The sequence below is a fragment of the Rana temporaria genome, chromosome 7 (genome assembly GCF_905171775.1).
Source record: "Rana temporaria chromosome 7, aRanTem1.1, whole genome shotgun sequence".
NCBI lineage: Eukaryota > Metazoa > Chordata > Amphibia > Anura > Ranidae > Rana > Rana temporaria.
This window is the reverse complement of record NC_053495.1, coordinates 86,359,713-86,386,610: the sequence shown is the minus strand read 5'-3', so window position 1 is coordinate 86,386,610 and position 26,898 is coordinate 86,359,713. Positions and strand designations below refer to the sequence as shown.

The 26,898-nt window shown below is 42.0% G+C and overlaps 1 protein-coding gene across 1 annotated transcript in view; it reads right to left on the bottom strand.

Annotated features, from left to right (window-relative positions):
* GRIN2B (glutamate ionotropic receptor NMDA type subunit 2B) overlaps positions 1-26,898 on the bottom strand; it is a 1,689,627-nt gene that overhangs the window by 92,622 nt on the left and 1,570,107 nt on the right. Inside the window, exons 11-12 of the mRNA XM_040359615.1 lie at positions 18,975-19,135; positions 11,600-11,787 (exon numbers count right to left, since the gene is read on the bottom strand). Coding sequence (XP_040215549.1) covers positions 11,600-11,787; positions 18,975-19,135 — 349 coding nt within the window. The remainder of the gene's footprint in view (positions 1-11,599; positions 11,788-18,974; positions 19,136-26,898) is intronic.

Below are 26,898 nucleotides of genomic sequence, written 5' to 3'. Positions count from 1 at the left end.
TATACGTCCACAATATGGCACGTACAGGCACATGGGCGTACACGTACGTCCTCGCCTATTAGCGGGTGGGGGGTCCGATCGGGACCCCCCCCGCTACATGCGGAGGTCGGGTCCGCTCGGGGAGTGATCCGGGACCACGGCGCGGCTATTTGTTTATAGCCGCTCCGTCGCGATCGCTCCCCGGAGCTGAAGAACGAGGAGAGCCGTGTGTAAACACGGCTTCCCCGTCCTTCACTATGGCGGCGCATCGATCGCGTCATTCCCTTTATAGGGAAGACACGATCGATGACGTCATTCCTACAGCCACACCCCCAAACAGTTGTAAACACATACTAGGTGCACCCTAACTCCTACAGCGCCACCTGTGGTTAACTCCCAAACTGCAACTGTCATTTTCACAATAAAGAATGCAATTTAAATGCATTTTTTGCTGTGAAAATGACAATGGTCCCAAAAATGTGTCAAAATTGTCTGAAGTGTCCGCCATAATGTCGCAGTCACGAAAAAAATTGCTGATCGCCGCCATTAGTAGTAAAAAAAAAATAAAAAATAAAAATGCAATAAAACTATCCCCTATTTTGTAAACCCTATAAATTTTGCGCAAACCAATCGATAAACGCTTATTGCGATTTTTTTTACTAAAAATAGGTAGAAGAATACGTATCGGCCTAAACTGAGGAAAAAAAATGTTTTTATATATGTTTTTGGGGGATATTTATTACAGCAAAAAGTAAAAAATATTGCTTTTTTTTCAAAATTGTCGCTCTATTTTTGTTTATAGCGCAAAAACTAAAAACCGTAGATGTGATCAAATACCACCAAAAGAAAGCTCTATTTGTGGGGAAAAAAGGACGCCAATTTTGTTTGGGAGCCACGTCGCACGACCGCGCAATTGTCTGTTAAAGCGACGCAGTCCCGAACTGTAAAAACACCTTGGGTCTTTAGGCTGCATATTGGTCCGGGGCTTAAGTGGTTAAACAGGTTTTTAGTGTAGCCAATTGTAAGATTAACAAATCAATGGATATTCTTCAAGGGTTTCTTAAGAAGAATGCCTGTGTTAAATTCAATACTATACAAAAGAATGAGTTAACACACCAATTCAATGACGTCTTAAAACAGTGCAATAATCATAATGATGCCATAAAGCATAAAACATTTTCCAAAAAAGGCAAGGAGAGGATGGCCAATATTATAAGCATGTTGTTGAAAATGAAAGAAATCGCAGAGCAAAAAGAATTAGAATAGTTTGCTGAGAGAAAACAGTTATTGGAACAGGTATTAAGTGTAACCAAGAATATATTAATTATAGTTGAAAAGGCCGATGCAGATGCTCATTATCGCATTGAACATTTAGTGACTGAGAAATTTGTATTGGGACAGAAAGTTAATATGTTAGAGGAAACTTGTAAACAGAGAGAGAGTTGCATTGCCTCTTTGAATCATAGAGAGTCAGAGAATGAAAGGTCCCAGCAATATGCGGGACCAACATGGGATAGACCAAAGGAGAAAAGCACGCTGTGCAGTTCTCCTGCTGTGCCTTCTCTCGTTCCAGGTACCATGTGATGCTGGGCAGCGGTGGCCGTGATTGGTGGACCAGGCGGAGCAGCTGATTGGCCAGTTCGAGCGGGAGGAACCCGCGCTGTAAGAGGCTATAAAGAGTCTCCAGCGCGGCGGTCTCCTCAGCAGCCCTGTCAGCCAGCGTCGCAGCAGGTCAGTGTGGGCTCGTCTCCTCTCTGCCTCTCAACAACATGAAGCGCTGCGCTACTAATAGCAGGGAGGCCCTCCTGTGCCAGTTGCTGGAGAGGGCTGAAAGCAAGGGGGGTGAGGAGTGGCTGCGCCGCTGTCTTGGGGTGGATAGTGCTGCGGTACAGGCTACCCCCCTCCCCCTGTGCAAAAAAAAAAGGCTCAGCTGCAGGGGGAAGCGCGGTAAAGCAGCAGCCTGGTAGAAAAAAGAAGGGGGGTCAGTGTGCAGCTCCTTCTCCCCAAGTAACAGGTCTGAGGGAAGAAGTGGGAGCTGTGACAAGAAGAGCATCTCGTCAGCAGGAGTGCAGCGCTACTCACCTTACAGCTGTGGAGGAGAGCGAGCAGCCAGTGTCCCATTTTGGTGAGAATTCTTTATCTGAGTTGTCTCAATTATCAGTACTGGTTAATTCTCTGTCTAATGTGTTACAGCAGTTCCAAGGGGCACATGTTAGTGGTGCTGATAGAGTTCAAGGGGCACAGGGGTCTGGTGCATATGCTGAGAGGAATGTACATGTTATTACAGGTGCACAAGCTATTGGTGCAGAGCAAGGTTTTCATGAGGCAGAATGCCAGAGAGCACAGGCGTCTGGTGCCAATTATGTTCAGGATGTCAGCAATGATTTTATGACATATGACATGCCGTATATGGATGATGTGAATTCTGTTTGGCAGGAAGCAAGTGCTCCTGCTTTACAAGATAGCAGGAAGCCGGTTCCTGTCAGGAGTTCGGTTAACATTATTAACCCTGCGTTGCCTATCAGGCCGTCTGCTTTGACAGTAGGGGAGTCTTCTTTTAAGGAGCCCCTCCCATGTGTGCTGTCCCCACTGGGCTTTCATTTGCCTAGGACAGTAAAAGAGAAAATTTGGAGAGGGGAATTCGTTGAATTATTGTCATTATTGCCCTCCTCCAAGGAATTTTTAGTGAAATCTGACAAGCAGGCCGGCGATAGGTCCGAGGAGGACAGGAGGCGGGCCGTGCCTAAAACATTTCAGAATTGGCTGCAGGCTTTCTGCATTTATGCAGCAGTGATGGGGGAACGTTTCCCCGGCAAGTGCTCCGGGCTATTCCAGCACTTGGACATTATAGCCGAAGCGTTGCGTCACTTCGGAGGCTCGGCTTGGTTCTCATACGATGAGAATTTTAGGCAGAAATTAGCAGTCCACCCTTCGCTACACTGGGGGACAAAGGATGTAGGTTTGTGGTTAAACCTAATGTTGCCACCGAAGCCTCAGTTTACTCCTAAGCCCCCGACAAGTAGTCAAGGTAGTTTTCGCAAAGGTTTTTGCTTTGCCTTCAATGAGGGCCAGTGCAAGTTCCTTGCAAACTGCCGTTATAGGCATGACTGTTCCTACTGCAGCGGTTCTCATCCAGCCAACAGATGTTTCCGCAAATCCGCCGCATCCTCTTTTCAGCCAGTCTCCAGAGATAATCATGGGAAAAGCGCCGACGCCGGTGAGGCTAGTCATAATGCGACCATGGTTAGAGCGCTACCCAGATCGCAGGATGGCGGCTCTGCTAATTGAAGGATTCGAAGAAGGTTTTTTAGTCCCGACCTTTAAAGGTCCGGGTTGTACGATGGTAAGAAATTTACAATCAGTTGATTGTCACTTGGATGTAGTTCATGAGAAAATATCTAAGGAACTGGCTGAGGGTAGGATCGCGGGCCCTTTTCAGGCTCCCCCTTTCGAGAATTTTCGTTTATCCCCTCTGGGTATAGTCCCAAAGAAAGAGGCGGGAGCATATAGACTGATACATCATCTCTCCTACCCACCTAAATTCTCCCTGAATGATGAAGTTTCCAACATTTTAGCTCCGGTTTGTTACTCCTCATTCGATGAAGCTTTGGTCATCTTAAGGCGGATGGGTAGAGGTTCCCTGCTGGCGAAAGCCGACATCAAAGCAGCTTTTCGGTTATCACCTGTCCACCCACAAGGTTTCAATTCCTTGGGTTTCCAATTCTCGGGTCAATTTTTCTTTGATAAGGCTATGCCCATGGGGTTTTCGTTATCATGCTTTTACTTTGAAGCTTTTTCCACCTTTTTGCACTGGGTTCTAACACAGAAGTTTCCCCATGGGGCCGCCCTTCACTACCTAGACGATTTTTTAATTTTTGGAAGAGAAGGATCCTTGGAATGTTCCGAGACATTGCAAGTTTTCTTCAGTATATGTGAGGAGTTTGGAGTGCCCCTGGCACACGAAAAGACCTCTTTTCCCTCCACGACTATCGAGTTCCTCGGTATTACCATCGATTCGATACAAATGGAGTTCAGATTACCCGAACAAAAATTACAGAAGCTCAAATCTCTGATCTCTTCATTTTTGTCTAGGAAGAAAGTGCTGTTGAAGGAAGCCCAGTCACTGCTGGGGCTGTTTGCCTTTGCCGCCAGGGTCATCCCTATGGCCAGGGTTTTCTCTAGAAGTTTTTCCTTGGCCATTAAAGGCCTTACCAATCCGCGGGCTCATGTCCGTTTGTCAAAAGGGGTCAGAGAAGATCTTAAGGTCTGGGATGCCTTTTTAACAAACTTTAACGGTTCCACAGTATGGCAACATGAGTTTATAGTGAGTAGTCAGATGAATTTCTTTACGGATGCGGCCGGATCGGTAGGCTTTGGTGCCTTCCTTAACGGGCACTGGTCCGCAGGCGTTTGGCACAAGGAATGGTTACAGGAGGACATTTTACAAAACTTGGTCCTCCTGGAATTATTTCCAGTAGTAGTCTCAGTGGTAATATGGAAAGAGTTCTTTGAAAACAGAAGAATTCTGGTCCATACGGACAATAAAGGGGTCCTGTTTGCTATTAATGCCTTGTCCTCCAGATCTCAGCCAGTTGTTAAACTTTTGCGTTTTTTGGTACTGCACTGCATGCGCTATAATATTTGGCTTAAAGCTGAGCATATAGCGGGTATTCATAACAATATTGCCGATGCTTTGTCTCGCCAACAGTTCACAAAGTTCCGGGACCTGGCTCCGTCGGCGGATCGACAGGGAACCCCTTGCCCGGAATTCCTCTGGAGCTTGATATGGAGCTGATTTTCAGTAACCTGCGCAACTCCGTTTCAAGTAAGACATGGTCGGACTATAAGTTATCTTGGTCCAGATGGTTTTCTTTTTGCCAGGAGGGGGGTTCTGACCCTTTTAATGTCACTCCGTTATTAGCTTTGACCTTTTTGTCTAATCTGATTCAGGCACAGCTGTCCCCGGCGTCAGTGAGTAAGATCCTTGCGGGGGTTTCATTCTTTTTGAAGTTTTCAGGTGTACCAGCACTAACCTCCTTCTTTCAAGTAACTCAGGTACTGAAGGGTTTTAAGAGATCCAGGCTTTCCAGTGATGGCAGGCGTCCCATTTCGGTCGAACTGTTAATCGACCTCCTTGGATCGCTTCGAGAAGTATGCTCATCTGAGTTTGAGGCTCTGCTGTTTCGAGCCGCCTTTTCAGTTGCATTCTTTGGGGCCCTTAGGGTTGGCGAATTTACGGCGCTTAACAAGTCTTCTTCATCTTTTCTCAGGTTCGATCATGTTTGTGTGCAAGACGGTTGTCTTTCCATTTTCCTTTGCAGGTCTAAAACGTTGCCTGTTGGTAAAGGCTGTTGGTTCTCCCTTGCTAGCTCTCCTAACAAGGTTCTATGCCCGGTCACTCAAGTCAAAAAATATCTGGTGGTACGTCCTATGTCCCGTGATTCATTTTTTGTGCATATTGATTCATCCCCTCTTACCAGGTATCAGTTTTCTTCCGTTTTTAAGGCTTGTCTGAGATTCCTGAACCTTTCAGGGTTGTGTTTTTCTTCACATTCCTTTAGAATTGGGGCGGCCACCGCAGCAAATTCGCTAGGTTTTTCGGAAAGCAGGTTGAAGTATGTAGGGCGTTGGAATAGTTCTAGGTACAAGTTATATGTTCGTCCCGAACTATTAATTTTATAATTTTCTTTTTCAGATCAAGTCAAGAAGGTGGTGTGGATAGTTGGCCATTCTTATGTTTTTTGGGCCGCCAAGCATGCTGAATCAAGGCCCTACTCCACAAACCTAGGTCTAGACTCCTCATTTTCTTTGTTATGGTCGGGTGTTAGGGGTTTGAGATGGCGTAATGTGAAGGAACATCTAGTGCATTTGTCGGCCATATGGCCATCACCTCAGATTTTAGTGCTTCATGCAGGTGCCAATGATTTAGGTAAATTGGGTACTTGGGAACTGATATGTGAAATAAAGAGGGATTTACATACTATAAGCCTCATGTTTCCAGGTTCTGTTTTGGCCTTTTCCGAAATGGTCCCAAGAATGCTATGGTCTCCCCAGAGTGGTCTGTTCTACCTGGACAGAATTCGCAGAAGGCTTAACAGAACCATTCATAGTTTTCTGGTTTCCTCTGGCGGAGTGTCGTTCCGCCATTCGGAATTAGAATGATTTATCCCTGGCATTCGTTTCGTAAGGATAATGTTCACTTGTCACCCATTGGCATTGACATTTTCAACATGGGTTTACAAAACCTGATCGAAGCAGCCACGGTGGTGGGGGGGCCTCAGCCGGCAGCTGCTCTGCCGGCATCGGCCGGTGGGGATTAGTCGTCCAGCTTTTGCTGGATGGACAACAGGTTATTCCCTTTGAAAGATATATGACTATTTATTTATTTAATTAAATTAATTTAATCCTTCCCCCTATGGGTAACACCGTGGCCATATAATTTCCATTAATAAATATGTTGGACTATATTTGAGTGTGGAGTTTTTATTTGTAAATACCTTTGTGCTAGCCCATGAAAGGTCCCAGCAATATGCGGGACCAACATGGGATAGACCAAAGGAGAAAAGCACGCTGTGCAGTTCTCCTGCTGTGCCTTCTCTCGTTCCAGGTACCATGTGATGCTGGGCAGCGGTGGCCGTGATTGGTGGACCAGGCGGAGCAGCTGATTGGCCAGTTCGAGCGGGAGGAACCCGCGCTGTAAGAGGCTATAAAGAGTCTCCAGCGCGGCGGTCTCCTCAGCAGCCCTGTCAGCCAGCGTCGCCCACCCTCCCTCCCTATTCCCTGTCACGATGTTGTCCGAAAAGGGCGATTAGTCGTCCAGCTTTTGCTGGATGGACAACAGGTTATTCCCTTTGAAAGATATATGACTATTTATTTATTTAATTAAATTAATTTAATCCTTCCCCCTATGGGTAACACCGTGGCCATATAATTTCCATTAATAAATATGTTGGACTATATTTGAGTGTGGAGTTTTTATTTGTAAATACCTTTGTGCTAGCCCATGAGCATATTATAATACTGCTTAGGAAGGAATTGGCTGAAAGTTCAATAGTGGAGGTAACCTCTGCACATGCTCAGTGCACAGCAAAGCTATCTTTAGGTGAGCTCTATAGTTGAAGCAATATGCAGAAAAACTGTATGCTATGGTTGATGCAAGTGATATTGCTATGATAGAAAACAATGTTGAAGATTTAAATAAAAGTGCGGTAACCGCATTTGAAAATTATTCTGGAATTTAATCAGTGGAGACTTCTGATGAGTCCGTCACTAGGGATGACTCCTCAGACGATGAAAGTGTAAAGTCTGTTTATTCCAATGATAATATTATGCAACGATGTTATTCTCCATCGTCATATGCTCAAAGAAGGGCCCATGCAGGGAGACCGACCCCTTAATGTTTTTTGTGTAAAGGGGGGGGGGGGGGCGGACACATCGCCAAATATTGTTGGGTGGCAAATAATGATATCAAAAGAATATCGCACCACCCTAAAATGACCCCAGGGCGTTATGACGTTTATTTGGTGAGATGGGGTAACCCTAGGCATAGGGACCATAATACTCAATTAAGACAGGAAAGGCATTACTATGCAAAATGGAAGAAGCCACATGTTCATTCAATATAGGGGGAAACAATGTTAGCAGCCCTTAGGGAGCTGCATTGATGTTGAGAATTTTCTGGTAAATGTTTCTTTGCTATGAATAAGATTTAGATGTGCGTTACAGAGATGTGCCCTTCATGTTGGGAATATTATAGAGGACCTTGATTTTTTTATTAATTTGTATTCATTTTTTATTAAAAAAAAATATTTTTTTATTACTTTTTTATTATTATTTTTTTATTCATTTTTTTTATTTTGTATTTTTTTTTCATTTTTTTTTTATTATTGTTTCATCTATTTTATTATTATTTTTTTTGTTCAGGTGGAAAAAATGTTAGGCTTAGTCCACCTGAAAGGGGGCTCATTAGCAGCTGACTAGGTGGTCCTTGACTATATCCTCAATTAGCAGCTGACTACATTTTGCTTAAGACAAGAGTTGGTAGGAAGACATTTTAGCTGCTGGAGATGTTGTTTTTTTTTCTTTTTCTTTTGTTTGTTTTTCTTTTCAGTCAGGTGAAAAAAGTTCCAAAAGGTTTAGACTTTGTCCACCTGAAAGGGGGATTAATGCATAATTCCTAAGTACAGATAATTAGTTGTTTTTTAAAAGTTTAGAATTTAGATTTTTGAGAAGCATAGTTCACGTCCATTTTTTTTAGATTTGCTTTTACCATGGGGATCCACTTTAGAGTGGGTTCATCCTAAAGGAATCATGGTTGTTTTGATAAGTTGTTAAGAGTTTCAGAAGTCAGGAATACAAAATTCCTGTGTTTCAAGGAACATTTAGATGTGCGTTACAGAGATTTGCCCTTCATGTTGGGAATATTATAGAGGACCTTGATATATATCAATAGGGTGTAAACTTCCTCGTAGGGGCGGTGTCTCAATCTTAGCAGTCCTATAGAGAAGCTCTGGTTACTGTACATGTGGGAGATATGCCTAGTTGATGTCTCACCTGAGAGGTTGAAACCCTGCACAGGTAATGCCAGTGACTACACACGGGAGTATGCTCTGGTAAATAAAGGGAATAAACGCTGGCTACCAGGGTACAGTATGCCTTAACCACATAACGCTTCAACATCTCACAGTGGTTGATAAAAACCTATTACCCTATATGTGCTGAGTATACACTGAATCAAGCGTGGTCATGGTACCAATGGCTTACTCCCGGAGATGTGCAGACACAGAATGAGGTTCATGCAGGACCCTTTTTTTTGAGGAGTAACCAGAAAGAGGAGGGATGTATTCAGCACTATATTGGGGGGAATAGGAGCTGAGATAGGTGTTGTTAGGGGAGTGGACATCGTTCTCCTGAGGAACAAACTCAGAACCATAGCTTCAGACAATAAGCAGGGCTTTGTTGATCAGAGAGATTGGTGGCATCCTTGATAACATTCAACAAAGTCACATAAATACCCAGATTAAAGTGGCTCAGGATTTTGTCAAACATAGTGAGAGGTTGATAGAGAGTGTGAGATGGTATAGGACAGAAATATGTCATTGGCTCTGGCATGCAAGCAGGGGCAGGTGGAGTTATCAACCAATATCAAGCTGATTGTACAGTCTCTGTATGAAGGGCAGTGGACTTTGCCAAAACACATCTCTTACACTAATCCAAAGTGGTGGTCAAATGCCTGGATGGGCTGTACTAGTTTGGATTGTGAAAGGTGTTATGCTGTATGATCCCATATACAGAAGTGCAGACTCAGTCTGTATATTTGGTGACATCAATGGGCTTACTGACTGGGGATTCTATCTTGATGAATTTGTGGCTAAGTGACCCACGTGAGCAGAGAGTACAGCAGCTGGGGGCAAGTTGATATTTCCCTCTGCCGGAAGCATGACCATGATGTCCTTTGCATGCCAGGTCAATACACTAAGTCTAAGTCTCTGACACAATGGGGGTTTCCCGTGATGCGTCAGAGGGGGCGGGGTCACACATCACGGTTAAAAAAGAGCTGTCAAACAGCTTGCGCATCATTCAGCCAGGAGCCTCCAGTGGAGGCGGTATTATTCGTAGCGGCGGGTGCGGGACCGGGACCGTAGAAGGATTACGGCGCTAGAGTTTTTTTATTAAAGGACTTGTCCCAACTTGGTGTGTGTGTGTCTTTTTTTAAAATGTTGACAATTTTTTTATTAAATGGTAGAGGTACAATGTACCCCGTTACCAATTCACATAGGGGGGGCCAGGATCTGGGGGTCTCCTTTGTTAAAGGGGGCTTCCAGATTCCAATAAGCCCCCTGCCCGCAGACCTCCACAACCCCCAGGCAAGGGTTGTGGGGATGAGGCCCTTGTCCCCATCAACATGGGGAGGATGTTGAGGGCATGTGGCCTGGTACGGTTCAGGAGGGGGGACACTCTCGTCCCCCCTCTTTTCCTGTGGCCTGCCAGGTTTTGTGCTCAGATAAGGGTCTGGTATGGATTTTTGGGGGGAACCCCACGCCATTTGTTTTTTATTTTGGCGCAAAGTTCCCCTTAAAATCCATACCAGACCTGAAGGGTCTGGAATGGATTTTTTGGGGGAAACTCATGCCATTGTTTTTTATTTGGCGCAGGGTTCCCCTTAATATCCATACCAGACCTGAAGGGCTTGGTAAAGGAATTTGGGGGGACCCCCATGCATTTTTTTTTCAATGACTTTCAATGACTTTTATCTGTATTGCCAGGATCCGACAATTCATTATAGACGGGAGTAGTTTTCAATTACTTTTTTTTTCCTTTCGAAATGTAATTTAGTGCAGAGACTGTTATAAACACGGGAAACATGTGCTTTTTTACAGGCATGCTATAGAAACCCCCCAGGTACAAAATTTAAAGACATTTTTCACTTTTATTGTTTCACTTTAAGCATTATTAAAATCACTGCTCCCGAACAAAAAAAACGTTTTTAAAACTTTTTTTTTGGATTGATACATGTCCCCTGGGGCAGGACCCAGGTCCCCAAACACTTTTTATGACTATAACTTGCATATTAACCTTTAAAATTAGCACTTTTGATTTTTCATGTTTGTGTCCCATTGACTTTAACGGTGTTCGAACACATTTTTTGCCTGTTCGCATGTTCTGCTGCTAACCGAACCGGGGGGGGGGGGGTGTTTGGCTCATCTCTACTCAGGGCAACAGATATACAGTAGGTTTATAACAAGTGCGGCGCTCACAAACCCAAAAGTAAAATGATCAAATTAAATAGTAATGAAAAATAAATCTATGAATCACCAAGATCTTACCCCCAATGTATCCTATCCAAGTAATAACCAGGCTCAACCTTGCTTGGCTTCCAAGATCAGATGAGGTCAGGCTGGTGTAGCCATAGGTATAATCCCCAATGTCTATTGTTAACAGCAATATGTGTAATCAAAAGGCATTACATAAACCATGATATTGTGGTAATACAAATCAACAAAATGCTCAAAACAGAAAAATCGTACAGGCATATACAACAGAAAATACAATAGGACAGAATAAATACAGCCCCACAAGCCATGATGAGCTCCTCAGGCCGTCATTATCAAACACTTGAAAGGTCTGCCAGGTGTCATTGGTCACACACAACACTTACCAAATAATACAACCCTCCATATCAGAGTGATCACATGTGCAATTCCCCCAGGAAAAGGGCACTCTCTCCAGCATCCAGTCATTCACAGAGACACCAGAACTGTTGCTGTCAGTTGTCATCCTATACATCTTCAACTTGCAGGAAACTGCTGCACCCCTGGGAATAAGCTCAGCAGGACCAATGCACATATAATAAAAGAGTAACTCTTCATAGCGTAAAACCACCCATAAAAAGGAATTTATTAAGTCTAAGCACTTACAAACATCCAGAAATAACACAGCATATCACATGGTACAGCAACACAGAATTCTAGCATCAAAGATGTTCGCCAATTCCTTTGCGGATGCTCAGTAGCAGTATTTTTCATTATTATTTAATTTTATGATTTTAGTTTGGGTTTGTGAGCGCTGCACTTGTTATATACCTATGCCTCTTAATAGTCAGCATTTAGACTTTACTTACCATCACCAAACAACTGCAGAATTGCAAGATCAATCTGTCTTTTCCATCCGGAGTCCTTCTGTATAGCAATTCCATAACCAGTGGATGCAAAGACTTTGCCACTGCCAATGGTCACTAACTTACAACCTTCATCCCTCCCTGCCATGTAGTTTAGCACAGCAGCATCATAGATAAAGGCATCCAGTTTTCTACAATAAAAGAAACAACAAGCTATAAGTATATATAAATACTGTACTTAAAGTTTTAATAATACAATTGCACTGTAAATTTAGTAAGGTAGATTTAAACTACATACAAAATTTATATTTGTATTTTGCTTGATGGTATAAACTTCTTTGGGAAATCGTTACAGTTGGCATGGTTGATGCTTTGGGGTTGAAGGTAACTATGATATTCCCTTTGCAAGGATATTTTAGCTTAGCTTAGTGAATGTGGTACAAATTTGCCTCACAAAAAATACCCAATCATTTGCAAAGATTTGTTTTTTTAAAACAGCATTTTTTTTTCAATATTTTTTATTGGTTTATCAAAAATTGCATGGAATAACAGAGATTTGAAGCAGAATAAGAAAAACAAAAAACAAAATACAAAATACAGAGTACAAAGAATTCCAGTATGTCTTAGTAACAACTGCATTGTATAATCTAATGGGAAAGCTTCACTTATTCTTTTCCATATACTCCATGACTTGGCAAAGGTGGCGTATTGCAGGGTATTGATTGCCAGGAGACGTTTAAAAGGTATAGTTTTGGTCTACCATCTTCACCATGTCAGAGAGGTTAGGAATGAGATTAGATTTCCAATTTCATATACCACTAAGAGATGGGCTGCAAGCAAAATATGGGTAACCACAGATCGGAACTCTGCTGGATATAGATCTATTCCAATGTTGAGTATGGCTAAGGCAGGGTTGGGTTTTTTAGGCTGCATTCACACCTAGGCGTAGGCAATAGCGTCGTTTTCCGGCGTTTTTTTTAGGCGTTTTTTTCGCGCGTATTCATGCTAATATGCGCGTTTGCATACAGCGTTGTCCGACGTTTTTGTACTTAGACGTTTTTTTTTTAGCCAATAGGAAAAACTATCATCTTTTCATCACTTGTTGCTATGTTGGTAGATTTTTTTAATCTTCTGCATGGGCGACAAGTTCTATTGACAAAACGCCCGTAGCAAACGCTTGTTGTCGCGCAATACACGCGTATCTGGCGTTTTACATTGATTTCAATGGAAAACCAAAAACGCTCAAATACGCGCATATCGCGCGTATTGCGCGACAAAAAAGGGTCCGGAACTTCTTTTGACTACAGGCGATGCGCGTTAGGCGCATCAGCGTGCAGATGTGAACCATCCCCATTGACTAACATTGTATTTTGTCCCTCTGGCGTTTGTTCGCGTCGCGCTACATGCGACAAAACGCGAAGGTGTGAATGGGGTCTTAAGGATCCCAGTGCAATGGGCGAGTAATTGGAAGACTTGTTTACAAAAGATGGTGAGATTGGGGCATCCGCAGATGGTATGTAAAAGGTTGCCTACCTGTTCACAACTATGCCAGCATAAGAAGGATAAGGAAGGAGAAAGGTATGCCACTCTAGCTGGGGTAAAATACCACCTACTGGTGATTTTAAAGCCAACGCTTAGTGGTTAGTGCAATGCAAGGCTTTAAAAATAGATTTTATGGCGGTTCGCCATTGAGTGGGAGTGATTAAGATATGGAGGTCTCGTTCCCATAATAGCATATCTTTGGTTTTACTTAAAGTAAGCTTATCCTGGAGGATATAGTAGAAAAAGGAGATACCTCTTATGTTGGGCTGAGCTTGAGTGAAGAAGTTCCAGGCTTTAGAAGGGAGATTTAGTTTGGGAGGGGGATGTTTAGTAAGGAAGTGGAGTATCCTAAGGCACGTAAATCTTATTTGGGCAGGTGTTCCATGCTTTTGTTCCAATTCTTCCAATTTAAGGGAGATGTCTTCATTCAGGAGGTAAGATACCTCTGATATGCCATATCGGGTTAAAGCTTTAGTAGAAAGAGATGGAATTAGGGACTCAAAGATATGTATTGGAAGAAGGGCGGTAATGGGTGTTTCTTTTTCTAATTTTGGGGAGTTACGGTGCCTCCACACCAATAAGGAAACCTGCATTGGTAAGGGCAGAGGTGGAAGTTATTTTCCTCGCCAGCTGCCGCTCAGAAGGAACATGTATAGGTCTTTGTTGGGGGTACAGGATGCTTTTAATTCTACCCAAGGAGAGTGGTTATTGTGAGGAAACCAGTGTTTAAGTTGACCTAGTACAGTAGCCAAATAGTAGTCCTTTATGTCTGGAAGACCAGCACCACCTACAGATTTGTGTTTGATTAGGACTGACTGTGGGCATCCAGCCCTTTTCCCTTGCCATAAAAAAACTTTCGAATGGTACCCAACAAGGCTTTGAAATAATGGTGCGGTATGGGTATGGGCAGGGATCTGAAGAAGTATAATATTTGAGGTAAAATATACATTTTTAAAGCTTCTAGCCTGCCGAACCAGAAGAATTTGAATTGTGCTAGACATTGGAGCTCCTTTTCAATCTTAGAAACCAAGGATTTGTAGTTGGACGGGACTAGAGACATTAACTTTATAGTATGATATTTGACTAAATTCCATCAATATTTGGAAAGCTTGGGGGGTAGGGATTGCTCAGGGTTGGTAAGTATAAGGATTATGTCATCTGCGAAGAGGTTGATTTTATGGAGAGATTTTTGGGTATCAAAGCCCGTAATACATGGGTTTGAGCGAATGGCTTCAGCCAGTGGTTCGATCATTAAGTTGAAGATTGTGGGAGAAAGTGGACAGACTTGTGGGGTACCATTAGATATAGTGAAAAATTTATATAGTAAACCAGAGGCATTAACTTGTGCGGAAGGATATTAATATAGCACTAAGATAGCAGACATTATAGATCCATTGAAACCAAATTTAGTTAATACCATAGACATGTTTGTCAAATGAACCCTATCGGATGCCTCCTCGGCGTCAATCGAAAGCAGCAGAGAAGTCTTTCGATTTGCTTTGGCACAGTGTATGATATTCAGGAGTCTCCTTGTTGCATCTGACGTCTGTCTGCCAGAGACAAAACCCATTTGGTCCTTTCCAATCAGGAAAGGTAAGACAAGCATCAGACACTTAGCCAAGAGCTTAGCATAAATCTTTACATCTGTGTTCAGTAAAGATATTGGGCAAAAGATAGCAGGAGTAGTGGGGTCTTTTCCTTGTTTAGATAGGGTCACAACCTGGGACTTCAGCATCTCAGGAGGGAAAGAGGAGGTTTGAGTTGCTTTAGAGAACGCATCTCTTAAATGTGGGTTAAGAGTGTGGCTAAACAATTTTTAGTATTAGTTTGGTAGACCATCAGTTCCTGGAGATTTCACGTTGGGTAGGGAAGAGTTGATGTTGGTAATCTCTGTTTTAGATATGAGGGACTTGAGCATCTGGAGGTGTTCCTCTGACAGTGTAGGTAGGTTTAAGTTAGTTAGAAAGCATTGGATGTCAGGGGCGGAGGGTTGGGTATGTTTGGGTCTTCTTTTAGATTATAAAGCGCTTTGTGGTAATTGGAAATGAATTTCTAGCAAACAAGCTCAAAAAATAAAAAAACTAATCCTCAAAAGATAGCAGAAGGCCCTATATATTCTGAACAGCAGGAAACAGGCGGTCCAAACAAGACAGGGACTGTAGGTTTGTTCTTAAGTTGAATCTGTTTGTAATTTGGAACAGGTACATTTTTTTTAAGTGTAGCTCCAGCCAAAAAGTCTACTTGCTATTTGCTATTGCTGTCTGTGCCCCTGTTCAGAAGATTTCACCTCACTTTCTGTCCCAATGACAACTGGATAAAAAAAAAAATGGGTTATTAGGGAAACAAGGATTGGTGATAAAGCATCAGTGGAGACACCATTTTCTCATACTAACACTTACAGGAGAGAATTTCCCTTCCTAGGGGTAGATTTCCTCTCACTTCCTGTTGTCTCCCTCAATTTGTAAGTGGGAGTCGTTTGTAAGTCGGATGTTTGAAAGTAGGGGACCCAAAGGGCCTGGTAATGGGCTGGGGGGGGGTACCCATGCTGTTTTTGTCAATAATTTTCATCCATATTGCTGGGACCCGACATTACATTACAGTCGCAAGCAGTTTTAAATTACATTTATTTTATTTTATGTGCAGGGACTGTTCTAAGCACGGGAAACACACGCCACTGTACAGGCATACTATAGACACCCTCAGGTATGATATTTAAAGGAATATTTAACTTTTATTTTTTCACTTTAAGCATTATTAACCACTTAAGACCTGGACCTTTAGGCAACTAAAGGACCCGGCCAGGTTTTGCGATTCGGCACTGCGTCGCTTTAACAGAAACTTGCGCGGTCGTGCAACGTGGCTCCCAAACAAAATTGGCGTCCTTTTTTTCCCACAAATAGAGCTTTCTTTTGGTGGTATTTGATCACCTCTGCGGTTTTTATTTTTTACGCTATAAACAAAAATAGAGCGACAATTTTGAAAAAAATTCAATATTTTTTACTTTTTGCTATAATAAATATCCCCCAAAAATATATATATAAAAAAAATGTCCTCAGTTTAGGCCGATACGTATTATTCTACCTATTTTTGGTTTATCGATTGGTTTGCGCAAAATTTTACAAAATAGGGGATAGTTTTATTGCATTTTTATAAAAAAAATTTTTTTTTACTACTAATGGCGTCGATCAGCAATTTTTTTCATGACTGCGACATTATGGCAGACACTTCGGACAATTTTGACACATTTTTGGGACCATTGTCATTTTCACAGCAAAAAATGCATTTAAAATGCATTGTTTACTGTGAAAATGACAAAAGCAGTTTGGGAGTTAACCACAAAGGGGCGCTGAAGGGGTTATGTATGACCTAATATGTGTTTCTAACTGTAGGGGGTGTGACTGACTATAAGGGATCACACAATCGATTACGCCGCCACAGTGAAGAACGGGGAAGCTGTGTTTACACACAGCTCTCCCCGTTCTTTAGCCCGCAGTCCCGGAGCTTCCGACCAGGTCGCGGGCGCGCGCCCGCGACCTATGGCTGGGCATTAGCAGAGGACGTACCTGTACGTGCATGTGCCCAGCCGTGCCATTCTGCCGACGTAAATGTGCAGGAGGCGGTCCTTAAGCGGTTAAAAACACTGCTCCCGAAAAAACTGCCATTTAAAAAAAAAATATTGCATTGATACATGTTCCCTGGGGCAGGACCCGGGTCCCCAAACACATTTTAGGACAATAACTTGCACATTACAGAAAACAATTTTGTGGCGCTAAAAATAATAATAATGATGATGATATGGTACTAATAGTCTGTGTTAACACCAATTGACAGTGTAATCAAATGAAAAAGTCCATATATAATAAATCAATGACAGTAGATAGTTAAAAATAAACTGTTGATGGATGAGTAATCAAGTGAATGGTTCCAAACACCACGGTGAATCAAAGTAAATGATTTGTGAAAATGACCACCACCAGAAGCGGAGGCTTACCAGAGGTATTGAACCCAAATGCATGGCAGCAGCAGAGTTCCGACGCGTTTCGCAATAGTTTGCACCCCAGATGATGCAAACTATTGCGAAACGCGTCGGGACTCTGCTGCTGCCATGCACTATTTCTTATTGATGTCCTTTTTATTCAGCAAAACTGTAAGTGTTTTTAACCGTTATTAAATCTCAACATTGTTACGGTATCACACTATGTGCCTTCGTTTTCCTTTATGCACTTTGGATACGGCCTGATCCTTTGAGAATTACCTCCAAGTTGCTGCCATTCCCCCCTGTGCTGGTTTACGTGATGTCTTCAGGGTATCCTCCCAATCGTATATCCAGATCCGGTTGATGTGGTCTTCACCAACTTACATTCAGCTTGTATTGACCCTTTAAGCGTATGCTTATTTGGGTTCAATACCTCTGGTAAGCCTCCGCTTCTGGTGGTGGTCATTTTCACAAATCATTTACTTTGATTCACCGTGGTGTTTGGAACCATTCACTTGATTACTCATCCATCAACAGTTTATTTTTAACTATCTACTGTCATTGATTTATTATATATGGACTTTTTCATTTGATTACACTGTCAATTGGTGTTAACACAGACTATTAGTACCATATCATCATCATTATTATTATTTTTAGCGCCACAAAATTGTTTTCTGTTTTTTCACTGCTTTCTTGTTTCACTGGATTGTTTGTGGCTGCTAAGTATTTGGATAGCGCAGATTTATTTTTGTTTTTATAACTTGCACATTAGCCTTTAAAATTCACACTTTTGATTTTTGACGTTCGGTATCATTAGCAGTAATCAGCATGGATTCATGAAGAATCGTTCTTGTCAAACCAATATATTAACCTTCTATGAGGAGGTGAGTTGCCATCTAGATAAAGGAAGGCCCGTAGACGTGGTATATCTGGATTTTACAAAAGCATTTGACGCAGTTCCTGATAAATGTTTACTGTACAAAATAAGGTCCGTTGGCATGGACCATAGGGTGAGTACATGGATTAAAAACTGTCTACAAGGGCGAGTTCAGAGGGTGGTGCTAACTGGGGAGTATTCGTAATGGTCAGGGGTGGGTAGTGGGGTTCCCCAGGGTTCTGTGCTGGGACCAATCCTGATTAATTTGTTCATAAATTACCTGGAGGATGGGGTAAGCAGTGCAACCTTGCAAAAAGACCTAAACAAATTAAATGGGGTGGGCAACTAGACGACAAATGAGGTTCAATGTAGAAAAATGTAAAATAATGCATTTGGGTGGTAAAAATACGAAAGCAATTTATACACTAGGGGGAGAACCTCTGGGGGAATCTAGGATGGAAAAGGACATGGGGGTCCTAGTAGATGATAGGCTCAGCAATGGCATGCAATGCCAAGCTGCTGCTTACAAAGCAAACAGAATATTGGCATGCATTAAAAGGGGGATTATCTCCAGAGATAAAACAATCATTCTTCCGCTCTACAAGACTCTGGTCTGGCCGCACCTAGAGTATGCTGTTCAGTTCATGGCACCAGTCCTCAGGAAGGATGTACTGGAAATGGAGAGAGTACAAAGAAGGGCATTGATGGTTTCAAGAGACTATTAGATAAGTACCTGAATGACCACAACATAGAGGGATATACAATGTAATACTGACATATAATCATACACATAAGTTGGACTTGATGGACTTGTGTCTTTTTCAACCTCACCTACTATGTAACTATGTAATATTATACTTTACTTTAGCTAATGTAAGATGTATGATTTTGCAGCCTCTGCATTGTTTTAAAAATTGTACAAAGAATTCAGACAATAATCTCTCTGCCAAGGCTTCATTCATGTCTTTCCCACAGCTTACCCAGTTTTTAGAGATAGCAGAGCATCTTGTACAGATTTTTGGTTAAATTTCACCATGTATGTATGCATTTCGAGGTAGTTATTGCGGATGTTTCTTTCAGTGCTGCCATTAGGAACAGTGCCAAATCGAAAAGCTGGGGAGAAGTCATTGGGTCTTTGAAACTGCAAAAGATAGAAAGTTCACTGAAAAAGCATGTAAAAACGTCTTCAATACATAGTTTAATTTATCCATCTGTACTGTTACTGATAGTAGCTCTGTTTTATCAAATGACTATTGCATATTCAAACATATTCAAACAAGACACAATGAAGGTTTTTTTTTTGTGGTAGCAAAATTAGCTAATAGTTTCCTCATTACACATACTGTACATTACATCAGTCGACCAAATTCAATAAACCTCAAATTGTGTATTCACAAACTGCTAGCAGAAAGTAGTTTAATTTCGTACATATGGAAATGGGTTGTGGAAATGGGCTTGTCTAAATCAAGATGCACATGTGTTAATGCATTTATTTTTATGCTTAGACACAGGTTGTGTTAAGCCAGTTCAATCATTCTGAATAGACCTTTACCATGCCTCAACACATGGAAATTGACACCTTGTACAATTTGCAGCAACCTATAGAGCATTTAAATCTGTGTTTTGATACACTATAGCCCAATATATATATATATATATATATATATATATATATATTAGGGATTCAACGATACTGATACTGGTATCGGTGCCGATACTAGGCGCTTTAGCGAGTATCGGTACTCACTAAAATGCTCTGATACCGAAAGCTGATACCAGAGGTGACGTTGCATGGGAGCGGACCGCCTCCTCCTCCCCTTTCCGACAGTGCTATCCCTGCTGCTTCCTCCTTAGGATGATTAGCATTCTTGAGTGAGTAGGAGGAGCAGCAATACAGAGGGCTGGAGAGGCGTGGTGGTATGATTAGCATTCATGGGTAGAGATTAGAGAAGGAGGAGCGACAATGCAGAGGGCTGGAGAGGCGGAGTTCTGATCGTAGCCGAAACCATTCTCGGCACAACACCTGGCTTCCTGTCCTAACAGCCCACCAGCATGTCTCCACACTGCACACCTCCCTCCTCCGGCTCTGACTTCCAGCCACACAGAGCACTGGATCCAGGCTCTCCCTGAAGCTGAGGCAGAGAACAGGTATGTGAAGACACTGTACAGCGGTATCCTATCCTGTTGTACTGAGCAGCAGGGCTCTCTTCCTCCTCTGTGCAGTCCCTAACTATCTCTTGTACCATGCCTGCAGTCCCTAACTGTCTCTTGTACCATGCCTGCAGTCCCTAACTGTCTCTTGTACCATGCCTGCAGTCCCTAACTGTCTCTTGTACCATGCCTGCAGACTCTGACGGTCTCCTGTACCATGCCTGCAGTCACTTCTGCCTGTTGCCTCCTCCTTCCCTCTACCAGCTGTCACCCCTGCCCCCACGTTTCCCAATAACCCTCCTATTCCCATCCTCTTCCCCCTCAGTGATCACAGCCCTTTCCATCCCAACTCTCCCACCCCACAATCACTATTTCACCCCACCCTCAACTACCATCACCTCCCAAACCACACCTTTTCCTAGGCGATAGGTATCGGTAATTGGTATTGGCGAGTACGTGATGTCAAGTATCGGTACTCGTACTCGGTGTCAAGAAAGTGGCATCAGTGCATCCCTTATATATATATATTTATATATATATATATAAAAGTGAAAATTAAGAATGAATGACAACAAAACTAGCATGTTACTGTGATTGCGGTATCATATGCATTGTGGTACGAAGGCCCCCTAAGTTCAGTTCTGTACATTTTTATTTTAGCCTCATGCACACTTTTTTAGTAGTGTTGAATGCATTTTCAAAAGATCCTTTAAGCAAATGTATATCACCCTGATTAAATAGTTAAAGCCATTAGTGTAACATTAATGTAATTTGTTCCTATCCTGCAGTGCAACATGAAATGTGACAGAGTGGGGGACAGAGTGGGGAAAAAGGTTTGTGATTTTTGTGACCTCACCCTGGTGAATGAACAATTGAACAAGAAAGCAAAGTTTATTATGTAATTTCCAGGTTTAGTGCAGCCACAGTAGCTGGGGAAGCAGCTAATGAAGCACAATAATTAGGGAGGTGCTGGGGAGGCTGCACAAATTGGCATTCATGTATGGCAGCTAGGGTTGCCACATCATCCCTTTAACCCAGGACACCTATTTAATTACACGGGTTCTGTGGCTGATTTAATGCAGATAAGGCACCAAGTGAGTTTATAAATAATAGGGGGAACTAATGCACAAACCACACTAAATAGAAAACAGTGATCTAATAAAAAAATAAAAATTAACTAAGCAGCAGCCACAACTAAATAAGTGTTCGCACACTGACAGTAGTGAATAATAAAGGTGGTGTAATGGCGCTTGCTAAAAAACAATTAATAGTACAGAGTACAAAAACAATTGTGCATAAGTACATAATAGTGCATCTAATACCACAATAAGGTGCAAGAATGGTGCAAAATAAAAATGTATCAAAATGATGTGAATAAACTGCAGTAGTAGTTCACAAGATGCATAACAAAATCGTCATGCAATAATGTGCAACAGGTGAATCAATGATAAGTGTTCCTCAAAAAAATTATAATAAATAAAATGAGTCCAACCACATGCAGAGATGGATAGAATGTCCACAACAATTCCCTATGCCCTATGATTAAGTGGCGTGCTCAGCCACGTAACGCGTAAGGGATGGAGGAGAGCTGTTGGTGACATCATCCCCGCTCGCGGCCGTGAGCGGAGGTGAATTTGTTCTTATGCTGTTCGTTTTGTTCATCTTAAATGTGAGCGTTTACGATACTTAATAAAATACTTTGTTTTAATGATATCACACTATGGAGCCTATCCTTGTTTTTGCATTTACCGTTGGGGGCCCTCATCCTTGCTGAGAGCTACTTAGACACCGCCAGCTTGGGGATTTTAAAGTGATTGATGCATGGTTTATCTGATGTACTGAGAGTGTGAGCTGCTGCCTGGTTATTATTGGGAGGCTTAAACACAAGTCAGCTGAGGTGAGAGGCTGGGGAAGGTCACTTGGAGTGAAGCACCTGTCAGTTTGCAGTGGAATTTTATCACTCTTCACTTCAGGAATTGTTGTGGACATTCTATCCATCTCTGCATGTGATTGGACTAATTTTATTTATTATAATTTTTTTGAGGAACACTTATCATTGATTCACCTGTTGCATATGAAGATTTTGTTATGCATCTTGTGAACTACTACTGCAGTTTATTTACATAATTTTGATTAATTTTTATTTTGCACCATTATTGCACCTTATTGTGGTATTCGATGCACTATTATGTAATTATGCACAATTGTTTTTGTACTCAGTACTATTATTTGTTTTTTAGCAAGCGCCATTACACCCCCTTTATTATTCACCAAGTGAGTTTAGTTACCACCTAAATCAGCCACAGAACATGTGTAATTAATGTGTGTCCTGGATTAAAGGGATGATGTGGCAACCCTAAGGCCCCTTGCACACTGGGGCGTTTTTCATGCGGTACAGCGCTAAAAATAGCGCTGCTATACCGCATGAAAAATCATGCCCTGTAGTGTTCAATGTGAAAGCCTGAAGGCTTTCACATTGAAGCGGTGCGCTAGCAGGAGCGCACCAAAAGTCCTGCTAGCCGCATCTTTACCGCGGTATAGGAGCGGTGTGTTCACCGCTCCTATACCGTGCCTTCCCATTGAAATCAATGGGAAAGCGCGGTAATACCGTGGTATTAACCCTTTTTCGGCCACTAGCGGGGGTTAAAACCTCACCGCTAGCGCCCGAATATCGCGGTAAATACAACGGTATAGCCGCGCTACAAATAGCGCGGCTATACCGTCACCGCGGCTGCACGCCTCAGTGTGAAAGCAGCCTAACGGTGGCCCGTGCACTAGCTTTTGTGGGCACACCCACAATCATTCCCCAAAGTGACAGAACGGGGATCTGCCATAGTAAACAAGACAGATCTCCCTTCTGACATAGGTTCACACAGAGATGCAGGAATATGGATCTGTGTGTTGTCCCAGGCAGCCCATCTCCCCACACACTTAGAAACACACTGAGGGAACACGGTTAACCCCTTGATCGCCCTTAATGTTAACCCCTTCTCTGCCAGTGCCATTAGTACAATGTTAGTGCATATTTTTACCACTGATCACTGTAATAATGTCATTGGTTCCCAAAAAAGTGTCAAAAATGTCAGTTAGGTGTCCGATCTGTCCACCGCAATGTCACAGTCCCGCTAAAAGTTGCTGATCACTGGCATTACTAAAAAAAAAATGCCATAAATCTATCCCCTATTTTGTAGACGCTATAACTTTTGCGCAAACCAATCAAATGCTGTGTGTGATTTTTTTTTTTTACCAAAACTAAGCAGCAGAATACAAATTGGAAAATAAAATAAAAAATTGGCAGAATACAAATTGGCATAAATTGCTGAAGAATTTTTTCTTCTATTATTTATTGGGTGTGTTTTATAGCAGAACATAAAAAATAGTTTTTATAGTGCAAAAAACAACAGCAGGAGGTGATCAAGTACTACCAAAAGAAAGCTTCTATTTGTGGGAAAAAAAATAACATAAATTTTATTTGGGTACATGACCGTGCAATTGTTAGCTAAAATAACGCAGTGCCATATTGCAAAAAATGGCCTGGTCATTAAGGGGCAAATTTTCCAGTGCTGAAGTGGTTAATTATTGACGGGTATGGGGACTGACTTGGTTGCAGATTGGATTAGGTTGGGAGAGGGGAGAAGAAAAAAAACAACAAAAACAAAGGGAGGGGGTGGGGTGGAGGCACTTAATGTATTCAAAATGAGATTGTTGAAGAGATTAGCAATAGTAGAGTGAAAGAGGGTTTGGGAGTTTAGGTGTAATTAGTGTAACATCAGATGATGTTCATGTATCTCGTTGAGTGCGGTTGTGGGAGGTTATTCCGCTTTCTTGAAAGACATTCATTTGTTGATTTAAAATGAAGCCAACAAGCCCATATGTGAGTGAATTTGGAAGATGTGTCTTTTGCAATGGCAAAACATTCTTCCATGTCAGCTATCTTGTTTATTCTGTTCATTCACCCTCCTAAGGTTTATAGCATAACTTTTTTTACTGGAATACTTTTTTTTTCCTTTTTTTTTCCAAATCCGTCATACAGGGTTAATTTGTGTCTATTGTAGTAGTTCAGAGGGCAATGAATATACACTGCTAGGACAGATAAGCAACGGTTTCTAACTGCAGAGAGGGAGGATACGGATTTCTGATTTCAGCCCTTCTCTACTGGAAACTCAGTTTATTTGGACTAACAGTCTCCCTAATAGGGCTCCCTCAATGGCGGTAGCTATTGACACTGAGTGGCAAAGCATGAGTTGCACTAATCACATGGGACTGAATTGGTTGTCCAAGGACTCATTAAGATGAAATCTAGGAAGTATCTAATGTCTTACTGTAATATTTATAAAGGTAAAACTAATTTAAATATTTACAATTGAAATTATCACAATTTAAGGCATACAATAACTAATAAAACTAGAAAAGATACAATTTCTGGGGAAATTGTGCGATGTGGTCTTGCCTCCACCATTACTCCTGACTGGAGACAGTGCCCCTGGAGATGTAAATGTGATCCAACAGTGTGTTGATCCAGTTCGATCCATTGCCCCATCAAAAACTGCTCCATCAAAAACTGCCCCATCAAAACTGGTTGCTATGGACTGGTTGCTATGGACTGGTTGCTATGGACGGTTGCTATGGACTGGTTGCTATGGGAGGGATGCTAAGGACTGGTTGCTATGGACTGGTTGCTATGGATGGTTGCTATGGACTGGTTGCTTTGGATGGTTTCTATGGACTAGTTGCTATGGACTGGTTGCTATGGTCGGGTTTCTATGGACTGATGGCTATGGACTGGTTGCTATGGATGGGTTGCTATGGACTGGTTGCTATGGTCTGGTTGCTATGGACTGGTTGGTTTGGACGGGTTGCTATGGACGGGTTGCTATGGACGGGTTGCTATGGACTGGTTGCTATGGATGGGTTGCTATGGACTGGTTGCTAACCTCCATTTCCACTATGCTGCTGTGGGGCTCCGGATCCCAAAAGCGTGGGTCTAAAAGGTCCTGTTTAGTCCAGCGTATCTTTGCAGCTTTAGACCTCTTTCCTTTAGATGGCATAATGCTATGTGTTGGAGGAGATATAATTCCCTTCAGAGCTGTGAAGAAGGAGCTATAATGCTATAATTTTCCTCAGAGCTGTGTGAGACTAGATATAATTTGCCTCAGTTGTGTGGTAGAAGCCAGAACTCACCTCACAGAAATCACCTCACAGTTATCACCTCACAGATATCACCTCACAGAAATCACCTCACAGAAATCACCTCACAGAAATCACCTCACAGAAATCACCTCACAGAAATCACCTCACAGAAATCACCTCACACATATCACCTCACACATATCACCTCACAACTGTGTGGGAGGAGCTATAGAATCCCCTTACAGCTATGTGTGTGAGGAGTTTTAATTACCTCAGCTTCTCCTAGGAAACCAGTGTTTGTTGATATGCAGCCTCTAAACACAGACTCAGAGATTCAGGATTTTTTTTGAATACTTGTCCTATTCAAATGATTGTATTTTAAAAACTATAAATCGTACAGCGAATATTTATATTGTGTGAATCACAAGACCCAGATCTACATTTTGATGTATAGTATGTCTCTGAAATATAAAAATTAAAGGCACAGTCGCAGTTTATATATTGTCCTAAAGGTTTTTGGTTTCCTGACTGGAATTTCAATGGAAGACAATGGAGGTCAATTGATGGTGTAGGTTGCAAACAAATGGCTGTATTGTGAAAACGGTTTGGGCGATCGCTTAGCCGTGAACACGTGTAGTGGCAGCAGGGATAGCTGAATGTTTTGATATACGATTTGTGTAGGTCGGCTTGAAAATGAGGGAGTGGTCGCAGTTTACAAATCATGTCCTGATTTTTCAGTTTTTGACATTCCACACTGTAAGCTTCACCATTCATTCCTATGGGAAAATTTGGCCGCAAAAACGACAATATTTTGCGAACGATTTAGCGAAACATTCCACAAAGTGATAACAATGCGATCGGGAACAATCTGCACGTTTCGGTATATTACTCGTCTATGTAGTGTAACAACTGTGGGAGGAGTTAGGGTGGTAAATTTGGCTATAAGAATAATAATATATATGTGAGATAACAATAAGTGCTCTTGCTATGCAAGACCACTTAATAAAACTGATAGAAAGTATTATCAGTCCAACTAAAGACTACAAAAAGTAATCGTCAAGCATTACAGAACGGGAAAATAAGGTATTCTCCTTTAGAGAGAACAACAAGTAACCAATAAACATCTGTACCACATAAGCATTACACTTAGTAGAATAATTATCTGATTTATCATCAGAATATACTTAAAATTGTATATTATTTTCAGCAAAGACAAAGGAAAATAAAATAAAAAATTGTGTACCAATATGTTGTAGATGTCTGTTACATCAAGGAAAATATGTCTTAACAAAATACAGTACAGATGCTGATTAAGCAGTCAGAAACATCAATGTCAAATGACAAAACAATTCGGGATTTTCCTAGCTACCATGACGGAAAATCTGAGTTATATGATGACAGGAGGCGAGTATCTTGCATTAATCTTCCTTTTTAATGCTCATAGCAGAAACATAACATTTATTTCTTTAATAAAAAATGTAGAAAAATTTCTTCAAAACTACAATACCCAGCAGCCCCGGGGACCCCTCCCCCTAGGCCACAGTCTCTATATAAGGGGCTGTCTGGGTCTCCTCCTCCTCTTTCTTTGTGCGATCCTTTGACATCACGTAAGCTTGTCGACTT